The sequence below is a fragment of the Branchiostoma belcheri genome, unplaced genomic scaffold, assembly GCF_001625305.1.
Source record: "Branchiostoma belcheri isolate BF01 breed outbred unplaced genomic scaffold, Haploidv18h27 scaffold13, whole genome shotgun sequence".
NCBI classification, from domain to species: Eukaryota; Metazoa; Chordata; class Leptocardii; order Amphioxiformes; family Branchiostomatidae; genus Branchiostoma; species Branchiostoma belcheri.
Genome location: NW_017802713.1, coordinates 3000139 through 3019745, shown reverse-complemented (window position 1 = coordinate 3019745; position 19607 = coordinate 3000139). Strand labels below are relative to the sequence as shown.

The 19607-nt window shown below is 42.2% G+C and overlaps 2 protein-coding genes and 1 pseudogene across 2 annotated transcripts; 1 reads left to right on the top strand and 2 right to left on the bottom strand.

Annotated features, from left to right (window-relative positions):
- Nucleotides 1-48: 48 nt before the first annotated feature.
- Nucleotides 49-7802, bottom strand: LOC109463713 (annotated as a pseudogene).
- Nucleotides 7803-8966: 1164 nt separating this feature from the next.
- LOC109463712 lies at nucleotides 8967-12839 on the bottom strand. Its single transcript, XM_019760562.1, has 5 exons — nucleotides 12755-12839; nucleotides 11051-11249; nucleotides 10266-10501; nucleotides 9245-9519; nucleotides 8967-9020 (listed from the first exon to the last, which is right to left on the bottom strand). The coding sequence occupies exons 1-5, from the start codon at nucleotides 12837-12839 to the stop codon at nucleotides 8967-8969; spliced, it is 849 nt and encodes a 282-aa protein (XP_019616121.1).
- A 2851-nt stretch (nucleotides 12840-15690) lies between these two features.
- On the top strand, nucleotides 15691-19407 carry LOC109463711 (polypeptide N-acetylgalactosaminyltransferase 4-like). Its single transcript, XM_019760560.1, has 6 exons — nucleotides 15691-15697; nucleotides 16206-16371; nucleotides 16757-16874; nucleotides 17474-17668; nucleotides 18605-18736; nucleotides 19387-19407. The coding sequence occupies exons 1-6, from the start codon at nucleotides 15691-15693 to the stop codon at nucleotides 19405-19407; spliced, it is 639 nt and encodes a 212-aa protein (XP_019616119.1).
- The last annotated feature ends 200 nt before the right edge of the window (nucleotides 19408-19607 follow it).

Below are 19607 nucleotides of genomic sequence, written 5' to 3'. Positions count from 1 at the left end.
ATAAAGACATGCTCCTAGTTCCATTTCAGTACCGCAATCAGACTCTCATTATTCCTCTCGATCTTCAGCGCAGGCCGAACGCCTGTCTTCAGCTTGATTTTCTTCAGCATCGACGAAGGTTTTCATGGGTATCTCAGTAGCAACGTCAGTGCCGCTTGCTGTAGCCCCAACTCCACCTGCGAGGGTCTGCAAGTTGCCTTCAGTGTCATCAGTTTCCCCTGCGGTGGTAGGCTGGTTGCTGGCAGTTGCGTTCCGCCCCTTGTCCTGACGATGCTTGCCCATACGGTGGCGTGTCCTGTTCTCCTCTACATCGGCCATGATTGTCATCTCTATAGCAGAGCCGGTTCCACCTGCTGTTGTCACCTCAGTTCTCCTGGTCCGCCGGTTGCTGGTAGTGGTGGTCCCTTCATTGTCCTGGTCAGCTTCAATCAGACCCAGGCGCACCATGATCGCAAACTTCCATCTCTTCAACACCTCCCCCGTCATTGTCAGAAACAGGGTCAGCAGCAGGCCTTGAGAAGCATTCAGCACAATAAAGATGTAGTCAAAAACTGTGCTCTTGACGAAAGGAACAATGAATCCCAAAATCCAGGTGAACCCCGCCAGAAACGAGATACGTATGTAGACCCAGATCTTACTGATCTCCGAGCGGGGCAAAGCAGTGCTAGCTATCTTAAAGGACTTCCGTATGGCCAGCAACACAAGAGTGGTGAAGACAAAATTGACCAAAAGGGCACAGAGGACAGGAACTCCAAATGCCACCAGGCTGGCTGTTGGATTGCCGATCCAACACTGCTCTCCGTAACCCACCCTGACAGAACTGCCGAAGTCCACAATCACCGTGACAAGGACTACAGGCACGGGCACCAGCCAGGTGTACAAGATGTACTTGTACAGTTCGGCTCTTTCTGAATCCTCACGAAATGTAAGGAAGATATCTACAGCTAACACGTTCATGGATGTGAAGGCCGTCAGAATGAAGTAGTGCAGAAGTATTGCATAAACTGTACAGCCTGGTCCGGGAGAGAGGAACACACGTCCCACAAACTGGGTTACGGCAACTGCCATGCATGTCATCATCTGTACCTTCAGCTTTTCCGGGACTTTTTTCCACTGGCCTGACCTGTAAGTGTGGGCCACAAAACCAGACACGGCTATGTCAGACACTACCACAAGACCCAGGGTTAACCAGTGCTGGACAGGGTCCGAGGTTTGGAGCGTGTCGTTCGAAAAATACTCCAGTAGGCAGTCCCCACAGACTGATGCCTCTGTGTTCAGGATGACCACCTGCTCAGCTGGGCATGTCATGTTAGAACTCAACAGGCGGATACTGCCATTGGGAAGGATTTCGAACTCATCGGATGTGAAATTCAGAATGGGTCTGCTGCAGTTTTGGAGAGGGATAGTTTTGTTCGAAGAGACGTTACTTAAGGACGAGAGAGATCGACACGAGTCTACAAATGGGTCGTATATAGAGTCTGGGGGGCAATGCTGAGGGCTGTTTTCGCGACTCTCATCTGCGTTAAAGTTAAACAGATGAGTCAATGAGATAGGATTAAATACCGTTTCTCTTCTAGCATGAATGTTACAATGTAAATTTGTGACTACCTGAAGGGAAAGTCCTTCACAAAGAGCACAGTGAACGTTTTTATAGATCTTGACACCGTCCAAAGTTACTGTCTCATCATAGGACCTGCAAGCAGTCACATTGCAATTCACATTTGACATATCGACGACAGGGAGAATGCAATGTCTCACATTCAACGCAACAGGACTAAACTCCAGCGTTAGAGTCCCGGTACAATCTCCATTCCATCGAGGATACACGAGTTTATAATGATCGTATACTATTTGTGCACTCCCATCGGGATTTGCAGGGGAATTTGTGTACCCAGTGCACACAGGTGTGACCCTCCATGTAATTAATTCTTCCGTACTTACATTGTTACAAAGGGCACAGAACATGTTTCTATAGGAGATACTTGTTGAAACATCTTGCACAGGCATCCTGTAGACCAGGTCAGCTGGGCTGTAGGGATTAGTTTGTTTTAAACACTGATCTCTGGTGAACTCATCCATCCAGTCGCCAGGGCAGCCAGCTACCAGCCAATAAGATCTTCCCTCGCCATATCCCGACAGGCACTTCCACTTCTCATGGTGACGATCAGATGGCTTTTGAGTTGTTGTGTCAAAGTTGCATACCTCTCTGGAGGGGAAACAATCATCAGGTCATTTCTGGGTAAATATAGAAAATTCGTCGTGCCTGATTTGGTCTTCAAAACTCTGGGCATTTTTTTCCCATTTTATTGCAACAAATCTCATATATCTACAATTAGTATAGCTCTAGAAATCTGCTGTCTTATGTGTATGGAATCCACGTACCCAATGTCTCTACAGCAGTCGCTGAAAAAGCTGCAGTCCTGATCACACTGACAGAACAAACTTGGATTGTAACTATTTCCGCACTTTCCTTTACAGGATAACGATTGTTCCATGCCGCTACACGATCTGGGAAAATAGTCCCACGACGTGGGGTCTACATAGATGAGAAACAGGAAATAGTGAATTAATACTAGTGTTGATGGATTAAAAGACTTTAATGTTTGCATCAATTCTAAATACTTTCAAACTGATGTTTAACAATCTTCCTCCATAATGTTCATGGTACAGTAAACATAAATAGATCTTATGCTTGTTAAGGCCTAAATTGTAAAATCTAATGGCACTATTAAAACTGCTATTGCGTATATATGATGTTATTGCCATAACTTAACAGGCATTGGCGACGCGATAGATGACAGTTAAGGATGATAATGGTTACCCATTTACAACTCATAACAATGGATATAACAATCGACTTCTTCGAGCTTTCTTACCAGGACATTCTGTCACGTCGCAGTAGTCCCACGTCTCCGTCCCGTCCGTGGTGTAGCACCAGGGCCGGTCCTTGCTGTTGTCAGGGTTACGGCAGAAGTTTTCCTCCAGCCCCGCATCAGGATGAGCCTGTGGTGTGTAGGGATGGCCGTGGGGGGACTGGGAGTCCCATCTCTGACACAGCCGGTCTCCTGCCCTGTGGAATAGGATACAGTAAGATAAATGCTGTATCTTATGCTACACAAGATATAGATACAATAATGAATGTATTTCTCAATCTCGTGAAAGGTGTTTTAGATTAACGTTATAACCTAGGCTCAGAACATTTTTACCTCCATGAGAAATGGAGGTATTGTTTTGGGGGTTGTCTATGTGTCTGTCTGTCTGTCTGTGTTTGTATTTGTGTCTGTGTTTGTCTGTTTGTATTTCTGGACATTTGCGGCCAACATAATTTTTGAACATTTGGACGGATTGTAATGATATTTGGTATGTGGGTAGGTGTTGAGTAGGCAAAGGTCAAGGTTGATTTTGGGCCTTCTGGAGGCTGACCTTGGTACTAAAGCAGAACTTCCGGTTTTTGTATCTTTTGTCCTGGACATGCTATGGTCTTGATTTTCGAGTGGTGGATAGCTTTTCCTGCCAGTAATAAGTGGTGTGTTTGGTCCCCCTAGCAGCTTGCGCTTAGGAAGTGCGAAACCTTTCAAAGCAGATAAATCCACAAAGGAACAATGTATTTGTATGATTTTCGGATGTGGGTAGCTTAGACAGAGATCTACGTTATTGGGTGCAAATTGTGCAAATGACGACTTTATTTGCATAATTAATGAGGAAATTCTGTAATTTCAGTGTTTTACATCATGGGACTTTGATACATGTAATGTTTATAATCTATGGCAGGTGGAATATCACCAGATACCAATAATGCAAATATGGACCTAAGTTGCATAATTGATATGAAAATTCTATGACTCCTGGCCTTAGTGGTAAATGATGGGAATTTCATACTTGGGACATGTTTACGTTATTCAAAAGTGAACATCAATGTGCATTTATTATGTTAATGTAGATGTCATTCACATAATCAAAGAAGAAATTTACATCTACATGTCAATCCCATATTTCATGTTGGTATGAGATCTCGGAACTATTGTTCCTGTTTGTGATAAAAACCGTACAAAGAAGGTCCTTTTAACATAACGCAGCTTGGGGTGCAATAGTCTGCACAACTACGTATCACAGAAAAAATGGCAACAAAGTTCAAGCGCTAATCTTACCTATTTATTGGCCCTGCGTAGCTCCTTCCCTTATCTTTAGTGAAGAAGCAACTTCTTGGTAACTCTGAAAATGGAAACAGGATATGTATGTCGTTCAGTGAAATTAGCATGCTCCCTCCCTGCACATACGCACGTGAACACAAACACACGAACACAAACACACACACACACACACACACACACACACACACACAGACGTACGCACACAAACAAACACACGGCATAGCATACCTCACATAAGAACACCAGCACCAATTTCTGTGACCTACTAGCTTCACATATTACACCGGTGTGTCCTGAACAGTTCCCCTCCATGACCTCCATGAAAAGGGAGGTATTGTTTTTGGCGCGTCTGTGTGTGTGTGTGTGTGTGTGTGTGTGTGTTTCCGAACATTTGTAGTCAGCATAACTTCAGAACACCTTTATGGATTGTTATGATATTTGGTATGCTGGTAGGTCTTAGGAAGCCAAAGGTCAAGGTCAAATATGGGCCTCCTGGTGGCTGACCTTGGTACTGCAGCAAAACTTCCGGCAGGCAGGGAAAACAGACGTGCAGGTAAAACAGATGTGCGGCTGAGGCAACAAAACACCAGCTGACGCGGTTTGATTAATGAGGTTCTCCCTCTGGAATAGGCTACATGTACAGTTGACCCCTGAGTTGACCAGATCTACAATTACAGCCTGACCTATTTCAGGCCAAAGGTGCTACGGTATTAGCAGAAAAGCTGTGTGTTTGAAAACAAAAACCTGTGTTATTTTGTTCTGTACTGTAGTATACTGTGTAAAAACATTTACAAATTATTTAAAACTCATATATTTCATGGAGGTATGAGATCCCCGAATTTTTGTTTCTGTTGTGGTCGGGGATCCCGGTTCCAGGGAAGTAATCAGCACACATAGAATGATTCAAACGCATTCCCCATACGACGCTTTCAAAAACTCGAATCCCGGATTAGGAAGAATTGGTGTTGTTTTGTTCAGGGACACCATATTTTGGCACATTTCGCATTGCATGAAATGTGTGTTTTCTTAGGCATCGGGCAATTCGGAATATACCGTGTAGTATTCTCTATGATCTTACCGTCACAGGCGAAGACACCGTCGCAGTACATCCACCTGAATGTTGGGTTGTTAGTGTAGCACCACGGCCTGTCCTTCCCGTCCGGGTTCCTACAGTAGTTCCGCTCCAGCCCTGCTGACGGGTAGGCCTCGGGAGTGTGGTTATGGGCGTGGGGGTACTGAGATGTCCAGTACTGACAGGAGTGGTCTCGGTTTGCACTGCCCCTGTAGTTTGCCCCTTTGTCGTGTAGGTACTAACAGTCTGTGGACATAAAGCCTTACGTTGTACCATAGTGTACCGCATTGTCAAACAGTCTGTGGACATAAAGCCTTACGTTGTACCATAGTGTACCGCATTGTCAAACAGTCTGTGGACATAAAGCCTTACGTTGTACCATAGTGTACCGCATTGTCAAACAGTCTGTGGATATAAAGCCTTACGTTGTACCATAGTGTACCGCATTGTCAAACAGTCTGTGGACATAAAGCCTTACGTTGTACCATAGTGTACCGCATTGTCAAACAGTCTGTGGACATAAAGCCTTACGTTGTACCATAGTGTACCGCATTGTCAAACGTCCTATAATGATAACTGTGTGAAAAACTCACCACAGTTCTTCTCATCACTGTTGTCTCCACAATCATCTCTGCCGTCACATCGACCAAACGGATGGAACTGTTTGCCATTGTCACAGGCAGAAAGGGCTGCGGGTTGTAAAATCAGTTATAAAATTGTCTATCCAACTGCAAGATTTTGTGTGCCATTGGGGGTACACATAATACACATGACGCGCGCCGCGCACTGCATGTTAAGTTTTGCCAATGGAAGTAAATGCCAGTAAAATCGGGTAATGTTTACTTTGTAAAATCTACCGGACTTTACTATCGTTGTAGATAAAAGTCAAGTCCAGTACTGTCTGGTAGTAAACGAAATTATCGGACATTACTGGTATCTAATACCATTGGTAAATCCAACTTTTTGTGCAGTGGTGGCAACTCAGTTAACAGACACAATAGTTAGGCAAAGCTGTAGAAAATACCATATACACAAGCGGAAATATACTCACGACATAATAGCTCGTCACTACCATCCGCACAGTCCCTTCTGCCGTTACAGACAGGGTCTATGGAGTCGGGGTCCTGTGGATTTCGATAAAAGCATTGTCCATTGCTGCAGGCTATCCCGTCGTTTTTCTCACCTGTGTTGAACATTGAGACATCACGTTTTAACATCCAACTACAAGATCCCACTGAGCCGTATTGAGAGACACAGTCCTTTTCCACAGTCTAAAACCATGCATTTGTAACTGTTGTCGTAAAAAAACTCATGTACTATGGACTTTCGAAAATTATTACCTTCCCATAGGATTTGTATTTCAAGTAGTCCTGCTCCTTGTTTTAATAAACATTTATACCATTCTCGGATATTATGAGTAACCGTAAATATTTTAATGCTGAATGACCACATGGCACATGAAAGTGCATGTAAGTTTAGGCAGGCCACGCACAACCTACATACACCAACTGTGTGAGGATACTGTACACTGGAAGACCTGCCCAGTGTTATAGAGGAAAAGGGCTATGAACAGCCGTAAGACTCTAAGGCAAGGTGATGATAATTTGTGTTCTTTGCATCCCCATCCCTAGGGAGATTGTGATAAAACGTTGCTCTTAACGTTTCTACTTACAGCACAAACGTTCTTCGTCTGTCCTGTCTCCACAGTCGTCTCTACCATCACATACTTGGGACTGGTCAATGATGATTCCATTGGCACAAATCCCTTCGTTGCGTCAAAGATTGGGGTGAAAAATAATTGAAATGGGGTTAGAGTTTAAATGCATCACTATGCACCGTGATGATGTTTTCAGTTTCAAAGTCCACACTTTGTTCCAGGTTCTGTCTTTGGAACCTGCGTTATGACAAATTCCCTTGTCTACACTCTGTCTTCAAGGTTTGTCTTTGGACCTTGCGTTACGTCAAATTGCTATTGACCAGTGTTTTCCTTGAAGTTACATGCAGCCAATTGCAATGTACCTTCCTAATGAATGATTTCGTGCTATGCACACGTTGATGGGATTGTTAGTAATAACTGTTTATGGAGAACTCACCACAGTTCTTCTCATCGCTGTTGTCTCCACAGTTATCCCTGCCGTCACATCGAGTAGCCGAGTGAAAAAGGCCGCCATTGTCACAGGCTAAGGGGTACAAAACCAAGTCAGTTATAATAATTAGAAACTTGTTCTATCTAACTGCACGATTTTCTTTGCCAATGGGAACTGGGGTACACATAATGAGGTATCTCGGTTCTCAGACACAATGAAACTCTAACTACGCTGAAGGCAGACTCTATGAAGCTAGGGATTTCATGGCCTAAAGTAATCCCTTATCTTAGGTACCTTTTGATATGAAGTATACAAATAAGGTACGTAATGGTAGAAAGTGACACAAAAAAGAAGGCATAGACTCTACTCACGGCAAGATTGCTCGTCACTGCCATCCGCACAGTTACGTTCACGGTCACAAACCTCGGACCGATGGATGCATTGTCCACTGGTGCAGCTTATCATACCTTGTTTCTCACCTGCGTTGGACATTGAGAAATTGTTGCTACATCACGTTTTTACATTTTCTACCTTAACGTGAAGGAGACAGACCGATGTAAGCTTTATACATACAGCATTTAGTTAAAGTCATCAAATTTTGAAAGTGCCTGTAACATGTATTTGTTTAAAGTCATGGCACAAAATAAGGAATAGCATTTACATTATTGTATAGTTATAGTGGTACCCAGGGCACTACAGGTCGGGTTAAAAAAAATTAATTGTAATTGAAAGGTGGTAAGGTGATTTCAAAGGTTCTTGTTTCGAATCCCAAGCAAGTCATTGAAATATCATGATAAAACGTTGCCTTCCGCGTTTCTACTTACAGCAGTGTTGTTCGTCCGTGTTGTCCCCACAGTCGTTTCTACCGTCACATACTTGGGCCTTGTCAATGATGGTTCCATTGGCACAAATCCCTTAGGTTGATTGAAGTAAAGAAAATGTTTGTTTTTTCGAAACATTCTTTATTCATCCTGTAGTACATTTTGATTTGTCTTTGAATATTGTTTACCTGGATATCTAACCCTCATTAACCTTTCTAAATCTAGTTTGATGATGATGATGATGTTCGTCCATCGTTGTCATAAATCTAGTTTGCGATAAAGTTAACAGTCGTCACGTTAAGAAATTATATACAATTAAAATTAAAACGTTAAAAAATAGATATATTCTCTACACATGTCCTTATTACGTACCAGTGTTCCTGTAGTCGACACAGGCCAGACAGTCACAGTGGGCCGCAGTGTTGCCGCACCAGTTTCCCGAGGAGCAGCATGGGAAATTACTGCCAGGGTCGCATTCAGCATTGTAATAGGCTGGTCCGCAACGCAAATCTTTACGCCACTTCCTAGGAGCTATTAGGTCATTAAGACATTAAACGATTCGCTTTGTCAGTCACCAGTCATATGTATACAGGAATATTTGTAGTTTAGGTACTCATTGTCCAAACACCAGGTCCTATGTCCCACTCAACAATCAAGACCATAGCATGTACTAATGAAAACAAAGCCGCTAGATTACTCATAGTTGACCTTGACCTTTGTTGTCCCAACCTTAACCTACCTGCCAAATATCATAAAGATACCCTAAGTTATAACAGTTTAAAAAATCACCAAGCCCTATATATGGGGTACCTAACACACATAACCGGTGTAATGGTTAAGTGGGTAGATACTCGCCTTGCATTCGGTAGGTTGTAAGTTCGATCCCCGGCTACAACGTGACCACAGAATTAGAAAAGGTACTGCTTTCTTTGCTTAGCACTCAGCACTTTGGAATCTGTATGAGAATTAAACCCCCACCACTACCAGTGGACAAGCCCTGTAGTGATTGCACTACTGTGTGGCCCAAAGGCCACTGAACCGGAGATGGGCGCCGCCCTTTGCACCGCCTGGTGGGGAAGGACTTAAACTTTTTTTTAACTTAACACACTTAACCTCGACGAAGGTGATAAATAGCTTGCAGGCCTCACCACAGACTGGCACTTCGCACCGCTCCCATCGCACTAACGGATTCGTGGTGAAGCACCAAACTCCGGGTTCACCATCCGGATTCCGGCAGTAGTTCTCCTCCAGTCCGGATGACGGGTAGTTATGCGGTGTCTTGTCGTGTGTATGTGGAAACTGCCTGTCCCAGCGTTGACACGTCTTGCCTGTCCTGGTCACAGAGACGGTTCCTCGGTAGGATGCCCCATCCCCCTCCTGGCATGGTTCTGGTAGATGAAAATGTAACTGAACTGTACTTTCCAACAGAAATATTGGACAAATACTTATTTTTACTGAATGAGCAATTCACAGACTGAATGTAACGCCTATTCTAATGACCTACCAAATTCACAGATGAAACCAGCGTCTATCTTACAGCCCACGTCGTTCCACTTATTTCTGTTGTTGAAGGAGAGGTCGCCCGAGTTGTCGGGAAAGTACACCGCACATCTCTCCTTTCCCCCGCTCGGTTGTCCATCGGCCCAGTTTTCCCATTCCATCGGCTGGGAATCGCGTGCGTATGTCCACGTTCCGTCATCAGAACGGGTCATCCCGAAGTAGAACAACTTCGTCGTGTCCGCGGCGTTCTTTAAAGCGACCAGGAAGTCGTTGGTGGCACTGTCACCGGGCATGGCCAGAGTGCTCCCTTCTTCTCGGCAGGTCGCCAAAGCCTGGTCGTACTCACTCTCGGTGTCGTAGGCACGGTAACATCGGCGTGTGTGTGGGAGGTGCCAGTAGCCATTAGAACACTCTCCAACTGTGGTTAAAATGCGAGGATATAAACTCTTTCGGGGTAGGGGTGAAAATACTTTGCCTAGTAATGAATACATGCCTTTATTGCACAATTTAGTCACACTGGGCTAGACTTAGGTAAAGAAAAACATGTTCAAAATTAAAAAATACAAGAAGATATATATGAATTACACATTCCGTGTTTTTATTATCTTGACACACCAATAACCATGTTCAGTACCTGTAATAACCTGTACCTCGCATAGCGTCAGGATACGGGAGAGACCGGCCAGACGAACCCCCACATACCGTCCTGCCATCCACCGACACGGGATGGAAACGGACGGCTTCGTCACGTCGATTTGATGATCACCTCCGCACATGGGGTTCTCGCTGACCTGGTCGGAATCCCCGATGTGGATGTTGAAGGGGTTTAGTCGTTCCTGACAGCAGTCCATGCGGTTAAAGATGACTAATCTGTAATTGATTGCAATTAAGTTTAATACACTTCAAGAGGAAAGACTGTCTTTGACTCACTGGCCTAAAAAACTTTGATTCGAAATGAAAGTGCTGTTTGCCACATAAATCAACATCACCAATCTGTTGAAAACAGGTAAATGGGTTGTCATTGCATTAGTTTTCGAGTTGTTTATTCCCATACTGTATATATTTAATTCATATTGCGGCTTTAATTGTCGCTTTAATTTATGGCCTGAAATACATTTTATCTTGCATATTCCTTTAAAAAAGCCAAATGCACCATCCACATTTGTGTTGTTTTTCAGTTCATCAATTTAAACATCTATATCGGTATAGCCCGTATAACCGCCCTTCGGCGTCACACACCAGCTTTGCAGGCACGTGACGCGGCGGCAGCTGGCTATATTACACCGAGCGACTTGTTACACTCAATCTTTTGCACATTTAATTACAGGAGTTGTTTAAAGTTTTCTAGTGATGACATAAGGGATGAAAACATTAACGTTGTTTTTTTGCTAAATACACTCATCTCGTGTACATACGTACCTGTCAATAATATACGATCGGCCGAGGTCCACCCACCAGCTAGGATCAGCCTCCTGCTGTGTATGTGTACAGGTGGCAGTGCCGTAGTTCATGTAGGTATTGGTGATCCCGTCTGCAGCAAGGCTGGCAACCCCGGGTCCGTGCGTCCCGTTAAGGGTGCTAGTCTGGAACGCCGTCTTCCCCAGAGCCGCATTCAAATCTATTCCAGACGATAGATATCGTCAATAGACGTATCTCCATCGAAGAGTTCTATGGTTAAACGCATCTGATGCAATTTCAGTGCTGCAAAAGTGGAATATGCTAAATAAGGCAATCTGCATGAATCACATAAAACTGATGCGAATATAGGACAGTATACATTTGCATCAGTTTTTCATACTTTGGGCATTTAAAACAGGGCAGAAGAAAGATCTAAGATGAGTCTTTTTTTTCTAGATATTACCCCATAAATTTGCCAAAGTTCCTACCAGTAACCGTTTTTCGTCACAATTTCGTCATTTTTGCTCAATGGATGTTAATATTGGGATAGTGTTGTTTAAGCGTAGTATGTAGATGAATGGCTACAATATTGGCTTTCTAAAATCTGGTTTTCAAGCCAAAAAAAAAAAAAACTGCACGGGGCACCTTTACGCAGAGCCATGAGCCGTTCACCACATAACTATTTTGCAGTCCTTCTGCTGCCTTACTCGGGGCAATATTGGCTGATTCTACTCCCCACCAAAAGGTGTCGCTTGTATGTAAACACCTCACGGTTGTGTGTAAAGGACGATCGAATTACCAGCCTGATCAACCGAATTCACGGATAACTGAATGCTCCACTAAACTAAATATTCTATAGCTGGGCCGTCTCTTTTTTCTAATGTCTGCTGCGTAAATTCGGGAAGTAAACAGCCAGGGCGGGAGATCCTAACAGCCTTCGTATATTGCGCACACCTCTTGGGTAAATCATTTTTGTCAGTGTTTGCTGGTGAAAGCAACAACAAAGTATGTTGGAATGAGAGTACATACTAGATAATTTATCGATGGCGCAGCACCAATACATACTTACATCGCGTGTTCTCGTTTAACTCTAGAACCACACCGCCCTGTTTTTCTCAGACCATCACAGACTAATTAGCTGACGTCACAGTTGGGTTGGGCAGCACTAGGCCAAAATGATCCAAAATTTGAGCACCATTGAAGTACCAACTAACAGGCTTCAAAATCATTCTTTCCGTACAAATTTTGACCCAAGAAGAAACAGGCAGAGTTAACGCTTTAACAGTTTAGCAAAAATTAGTCAAGTACACCGTTTTTTGTTTGCACAAGGACAAACCTGAGTGGTATGGTCTGGTTCTCAGTGCGGATGGATGTAAGCAGTTACTGGAGTAAAATTTAGGCTTTGTTTAAAGCTCCCAGTTGTTCAATTTAAAAGTGGACAAGCCCTTTTTCTTTGGTCATCAACCAGAAAGGGCTGGCATGAAGCACAAACAGACGTTGTCTCAGTTGTCATATAAACATTTATTGTAATCCATGCGCCAGATCCGTTTTACCAAGTATGAAACTTGCAAACTATCATCGCAAAAAATACCTTGTTTCGAGTATACATGGTTCACATTTTTTCAAGTTCTACAAAAAATAAGCGTAAACTGAGTGAAGATATCACTATATTGTGTGTTAATGCTTATGGAGTAAACTGTCATGAATGACTAGCTAGTTACTCACCCGATGTTGCCAGAGCACCTGACAGACAGCAGCACAAACCCCAGAGCAGCGCCAGTGATGCTCCAGTGGTCGACAGGTTCCCCATTCTACCGCAAGACGACTAACTTGTGATGTACCAGTTCTTTTTAGTAACCTGTTGAAAGTTACGATCTTGACGTACGAACCATGTACGGACAGATTCTACCAGCAACTAGTATTAAAAAGTGGTGCGTGTGGTATTTCACTTGTAGCACGAACTCCTACGTCACAGGATAACCATGGTAACCACTTCCAAATAAGGTAACCCCTCAGGTAAAAGTTGCGTGAGTGAGAGAATTCATTGAATATTCATTTAATCAACATCCTCCATCTGGTATTTCGTGGAGTACTGTTCTGTGAATTATTCAATGACGGGCTCTGTGCCTGTCTGTACCTACATTTATGTCATACCTGGGCCGCGATTACGTTCGATACGGGTGTTCTGGCCCGTGTGATAACTAGCGGTACGGCCCGGGGGTTCTTAACGCGTACGGCCCGTGCCTTCCAAATGTTTCATAGAACGATTCGAACGCGTTTTGCCCTAACCGCTTGCACCGCTTTCGAAAATTCGAATACAAAATTCGGACGTTGGAATTGATGTTGTTGCATTTGTTGGGTTTAGGGACACCAAATTTTTGCTCATTTCGCATTAAAAGGCGTCTTTTCTTGGGTTGGTATGACATAAATAAAATACAACACGGTGTACTCCGCATCGCGGTTGGGCCGATACCTCGGGCGATACGGAATACCCCGTGTTGTATTGTGTATGTATATGCCAAACGGTAGAGATGTTTTTGTGTTTCGAACAAGTTATCAAAAGGCAAACATTGGTCGCAGAAATTCACAATACCATCTTTGTATTCCTGTGGTTTAACTGCATTTTTATTTTCGGTCGGAATTTTTTTATTTTATTTATTTTATTCACATTTATTTTCCGAGGATGAGGCAAAAAGTTATAAAACTTATCTCAGCCCTCTCCTCACACATAAAAGGATACAATAAAACAAAGTAATAATAATAATAATAAGAAATGACAAGGGTACATAGTAGGCTGGTGTACAAATCAAAATGAATCAACTAAATCAAACAAAACGTCCTGTCTGCGGAATTTTTTTTATTCGCCCGCGTGCACTAGCGCTATAAAAAGTTTCCGTGATAGGCGGAAGGAAGCTGTGGAGAAAATGGGGAGGGGTACTAAAATAGTAAGTTACTTGTATAAAGTTTAATGATAGGGACTATGATGGGGTGACTAGTAAGTATATTCTCTTCTGTTCTGTTCTGTTCTATTTTCTTTTCTTTTCTTTTCTATTTTATTCTATTCTATTCTATTCTATTCTATTCTATTCTATTCTATTCTATTCTATTCTATTCTATTCAACTATTCTGTTCTGTTCTAGTTGATTTCTATTCTATTTTACTTATGTACCACGGTGTATACATTTTGTAACGTTTATAATACAGAAAAAAGGCTCATCTGGACTCTTATTTTTAATGTGTTGTTTACTGTACGCGCTGGCATTCCGGGACGGGTACAGATAGTCACAGAGCTCCTGTCATTGAATAATTCACAAAGGAACACGTCAGAAAATACCAGACGGAGGACACTAATGAAATGAATATTCGATTACTTCTCTCACTCACGCAACTTTTACCTGAGGGGTTACCTTATTTGGTAGTGGTCACCATGGTTACCCTGTGACGTAGGAGTTTGTGTCGCACATGAAATACCACACGCACCACTTTTTAATACTAGTTGCTAGTAAAGCTTTGTGAAGTGCTGGAATACACGTACCCTGATCGATCTTATAACGTTGCGGTTCTAAGAATACCATCAATCTTAACGTTGCCGTTTGGACGTCAAGCGGACACTAACGTTGCCGTTCCAACATACGAACGGCTTAACGGCTTTCCTTCATACATATTTCGTTTCGTTTCATTTCTTTCATTTCGTTCCATTTCGTTCCATTTCCCTCCATTTCGTTCCATTTCACTCCATTTCGTTCCATTTCGCTCCATTTCGTTCCATTTCGCTCCATTTCACTCCATTTCGTTCCATTTCGCTCCATTTCGTTCCATTTCGCTCCATTTCGTTCCATTTCGCTCCATTTCGTTCCATTTCGCACTTTCTGGGGTCCCCTTCTATGGACTTCGGAAATCTATGGCATTTTTTTTTTCTTTTCCTCTAGTGTATGTGAATCTAAAGTGATCTCCAAGCAGATCCTATGGTAAGCAAGGCATTATCCAGTTCTCCAACCAATGACCATTAGCCACTATAGCTAATTGGATACTGCCTTGCTACTGTAGAATCTTATTGGAAATTAAAAGAAAACCTAGCAAGGCATAATACAAATCACAACTTTGCCTTCTTCATGTCTAGCTTCAGCTATTTATCTCATTTTTCTTTAAATTCAAAAAGCAATTTCAGTCGAAACCGGTGACAAATACTATCACACGTGATAACGGTTGTATCATCAAGCATATCGCATTAATTCGCTACAGAAAGATATGAATCCTTCTCTAGTAAATTAATGAGATAGAGGATCGCTATCTTATGGTCTGTTAGAGAGTACACCCGGATCGCTATCTCATTAATTCACTAGAAGGAGACCTTTGTTCTCTATCTAGTGCATTAATGAGATAGCGACCCTCTATCTCATTAATTTACTAGAAGAAGAAGACATTTTTGTTTTCAGTCTAGTAAATTAATGAGATGGAGACCCTCTATCTCATTAATTTACTAGAAGTAGAAGCTCATTGTAGTAAAAAAATTAAATCCTTTATTTTAATGACGTACATGTATGACCACAAAACTGATACATAAAACCGGCAGACAATAAACAGTAGAAATAATAAGAACTTAATGAGAACCCCCCAGGAAAATAAATTAAAACAATGGCCAAAGGAAAACTTAGATCGCTATGACATGTAAGTTATACCGATTTACCAAAAAATTAAATACTTGCACAAAAGGATTATCACAAGTTTTTCCAGTTATTAGGGGTTTCGAATTGAAATTCCTTTCTCAACTGAATAAATGTGATGAATAATCAAGTCTGAATTTATGAATCGACCCACGCAAATTGGAGCTTCTATGGCCCTGGATCTTCTCTAGTATACTATCCCTTTATTTCGGACAATTTCTACTATTTTTCCAGCGATCCGCGGAGCCTGGTAGAGGCTACGTATGTACTAAGATCTTGAGTCGTGAAGCTTCGGTAGCCTGGGTGCCATCCTCCAGAGTTACCACCGGCTTTGTATTGTCGCTAACTGCAATGGACTACCTAGGCCTAGAGCCTGGAGGACGTGATCTTTTTTTTCTTTTTCTTTGAGAACAGGTGAAAATCAATGCGCGCGCGGATATCATCCATAAAATTAAGGCGGTATGGCCATAGAAATGATAGCACTATAATCATAAAAAAACTGTATTTTGCAGTGGTTTCTCCCGGTATAGACTGGATCTACGGAGACACGTTCGGAATTGAACACGGTACCATTATCCTCAGGATCACGTGGGGTTGGAGCCTCGGGTTCGGGTTTGACTATGAGCATGCGCAAAGATGGGTGCGACTGCCTGCGGACGAGCAGGTGAAACCCGTCAGGTAGTTTTTTTAGAATATTTATTATTAGAAATTATTATCATAGAAGTTATATATTATTTGCACCCACGCAGAAGGAAAATATGTTGTTTTCCCTCCGTTCGTTTTCTTTTCAAGCAAACAGGGTCAATGACCTGGGACAACGACTGTAAACATGGTGCTGTAGCCGATATCTTACTGTGTTGGATTACATTATGTAGCAAGTAGCAGGACAGAGTTAGAGGGGTTTGTCACCGCATGCATGTGTTTCAGTTAGAAGACGCAGGACTGTAGTTGGCTATGCTAGATCATTACCATTTGAAGGTTAACATTACGAATTTCGTTTAAAAATGTTAGCTTTGAGGTTGAAATAGAACTTCTTATTTTTTAAATTCCACCCCTTTCATAGGTCACCGATGCTGCTTGGAGGACTTTTCGCCATAGATCGCAAGTTCTTCAACGACATTGGAATGTATGACCCGGGTTTGGAATATTGGGGAGGAGAACACTTCGAAATTTCGTTCAAGGTAAAGCATAAGGTTGCTTTTTGTGAGTAGAGCTTGCGTATACTTATTATCAAAGAAGTGTTGATCAACTAATTCAACTAATTTCCCTCTACTTGACCTGTTGCTTTATTATGACAAAAATGGATAAACGTTCTTGCCAACACTGAGTAAATTGGGACTTACCCAAATGTTTGGCTAACTCCGGGACGTGGCTACTTTTTAGAATACTAGTACTTCTTCTCCAAGCCGCCAACATAAATCTAGGCACACCTTCATGTGTGAAGGTAGTTCAAGGTTTAAAAAAAGTTAAATGGCAGGGCATGGCACGAATTTTGTGTGCTTTTTGTACATAGAAACACGCAAACTGGACGTATCATGATAAGAGAGCAAAAAGCAAATATAAAGTCATGATATGACGGTTAATTTTGCATTCCACGATATAGACATCAGTAGTGCATGATGGGATTGCTGGGTGCTCCTGTGAAAGATTTCTAGTAGCAAGACCAAAGTTTTGAGACCATATGCTGTCAAAATGGGAGCAGTATGGAGGGCTGAAACTACCATTTTCCTTGCCAGCATACATTTCAGCAACTTCACTCCTGTCATCATGTGGTTCCCAGGTCTGGATGTGCGGTGGAACAATAGAAACTCTCCCCTGTTCTCGCGTGGGTCACGTGTGGGGTTCCAGGAAGACCTACAGTACAGGGAACAAGACTCTCCAGTACTGGACCGACAGGAACAACATGCGGGTAGCTGAGGTCTGGATGGACAATTACAAAGTTCACTTCTACAGAAAACATCCTCATCTAATGAAGGTAAAGGCTTTCAATGTTTAAGCTAGTCTAATGACAGTGCATAACGAATACCTCTGTTAACAGAATGATTTTATTTTTTGGAACAATATTGGTTGAGCCCTGTATCTGTATGTATTTTTGTATAGCCCTTTTAACCACCCTTCGCTGCTTTGCAGGCATGCATCTCGGTGGCTACATTGAACCGAACGACTTGTTACACCTAACCCTTGAAAATTTTACTCTAAACATTCTTTAAAGCTATCAAATGATAATGCCCCTACTGTACTTGGTGACAACGATAGTTCTAGGAAAAAATGAATTTTTGAACACCTCAATCCTCGGTTGATAAATTTGGTACTTGAAGACATCTTTTTCTCGTTCTGGGCTGGTAGTAGGTACACGTAGTAGTTGGTACGTCCACCAGTTTATTAGTCATTTTGTACATTATGCATAGTCTGGACATTTTCCGTCTGCCTTCCAGTGTAGGTCTTTTCATGGTCACACATAGCCGAAGGCGGCCTTCCGAAACACTGGCCGAACAACCGTCAATCATGGTTAGTCGAAGGTAGATAGCTAGGTCGGCTGTGGTTAGCTAGTGTTCGCCAAAGACGGTTTATAATAATATTTCAAAATGTTTAACGCATTTGGGTGTGGACGGGAGGTTCGGCCTTGGTTGTCTGGTGTTAAGGAGCATGTCAGCAACATTTGGGCCGGGCGTGTTTGAGAGGGGCCAAATTTGACTCAAATTCGAATTCATTCGTACAAAAAGGTAGATGTGGCATATATAAATTTGGTCAGTCTGCTCCCTAACTTAATAAACCGACCTTGGTTGGCTGGTGTTTTGGGGGGAGGGGCGTAGGCTAAAGATATTTCACGCTGGTTGAGTATAGAGATAGCCAAGTTGTTCTCTTCTTAAAAAAATAATATGTTTTATGTCGATTGTTGATGTTTGAACAGAGAACGTTTGGAGACATTTCTGAGCGCCGGCGGTTACGAGAGCGTCTGCAGTGTAAGGACTTCCGCTGGTACCTGGATAATGCCTACCCTGAGCTGTACGTACCAGACGATATACCTGGACGGTATGGGCAGGTATGTATTATGGCCACAACAAATACATTTTTGGATGACATCCTCCGCAGACTCCAAATCTAATGCGAAAAAAAACAATGCGGGCCTAAAAAACAAGGTTCCTGCATTTTAAAATTTTGACATCATAATCCTTGTTGAACAAGGAATGATACCTAAACTTTGCCATGTTCATTTTGCATCCATCAATTGTCACTGAAAACTATAAGTTTCAATCATTGTACAAATGGTTTTGATTCAGTGAACATGACATATAAAAGGATCGAAATGCAGCACTGCACACAAGTAAAAGACTAAGCAATACATATTCATCCACGTTCAGGCAAGGCAAGAAACAACTTTGTCCATTTTCGGCACGTTGACTACTTTTAGAAGGCAACAAAATTTTTATATTTTCCCCCAAAATCAGGCGAAAATTAATGCGCGCATTGATGTCATCCATAGAAATTATTTGTTGTGGCCTATGACAGGATGACAAGTGTCAAACAGGAATAAATGGACGTCCTTGAAAGTTTTACATGGTACAATGCATGACAATAATAACAATCAATACAATGATACCATTCTATTCTATAATGATTTCGGTCTATTCTAAAAACTGTGATTACATGTTGTTGTGTGACGTTAAAATAAGTCCAAAAACTTGATTGCAGCTAGAGCCACACGGTCCTTAATATTGTATTGTTATGTTTTGATGAATACGAAAGAACTATGACTACAGAATTATAAACGTAGATGGCGTCTTGACATAACGTACGTTTTAAACTTTTTACAATACATTTTCTCTTTTTGTCAAGCGCTACATCCATATTTAAAGACAGAAACTAGCATTCGAACTTGTGTATCTAGGTACTTTTTTATAATCCTTAGGTTC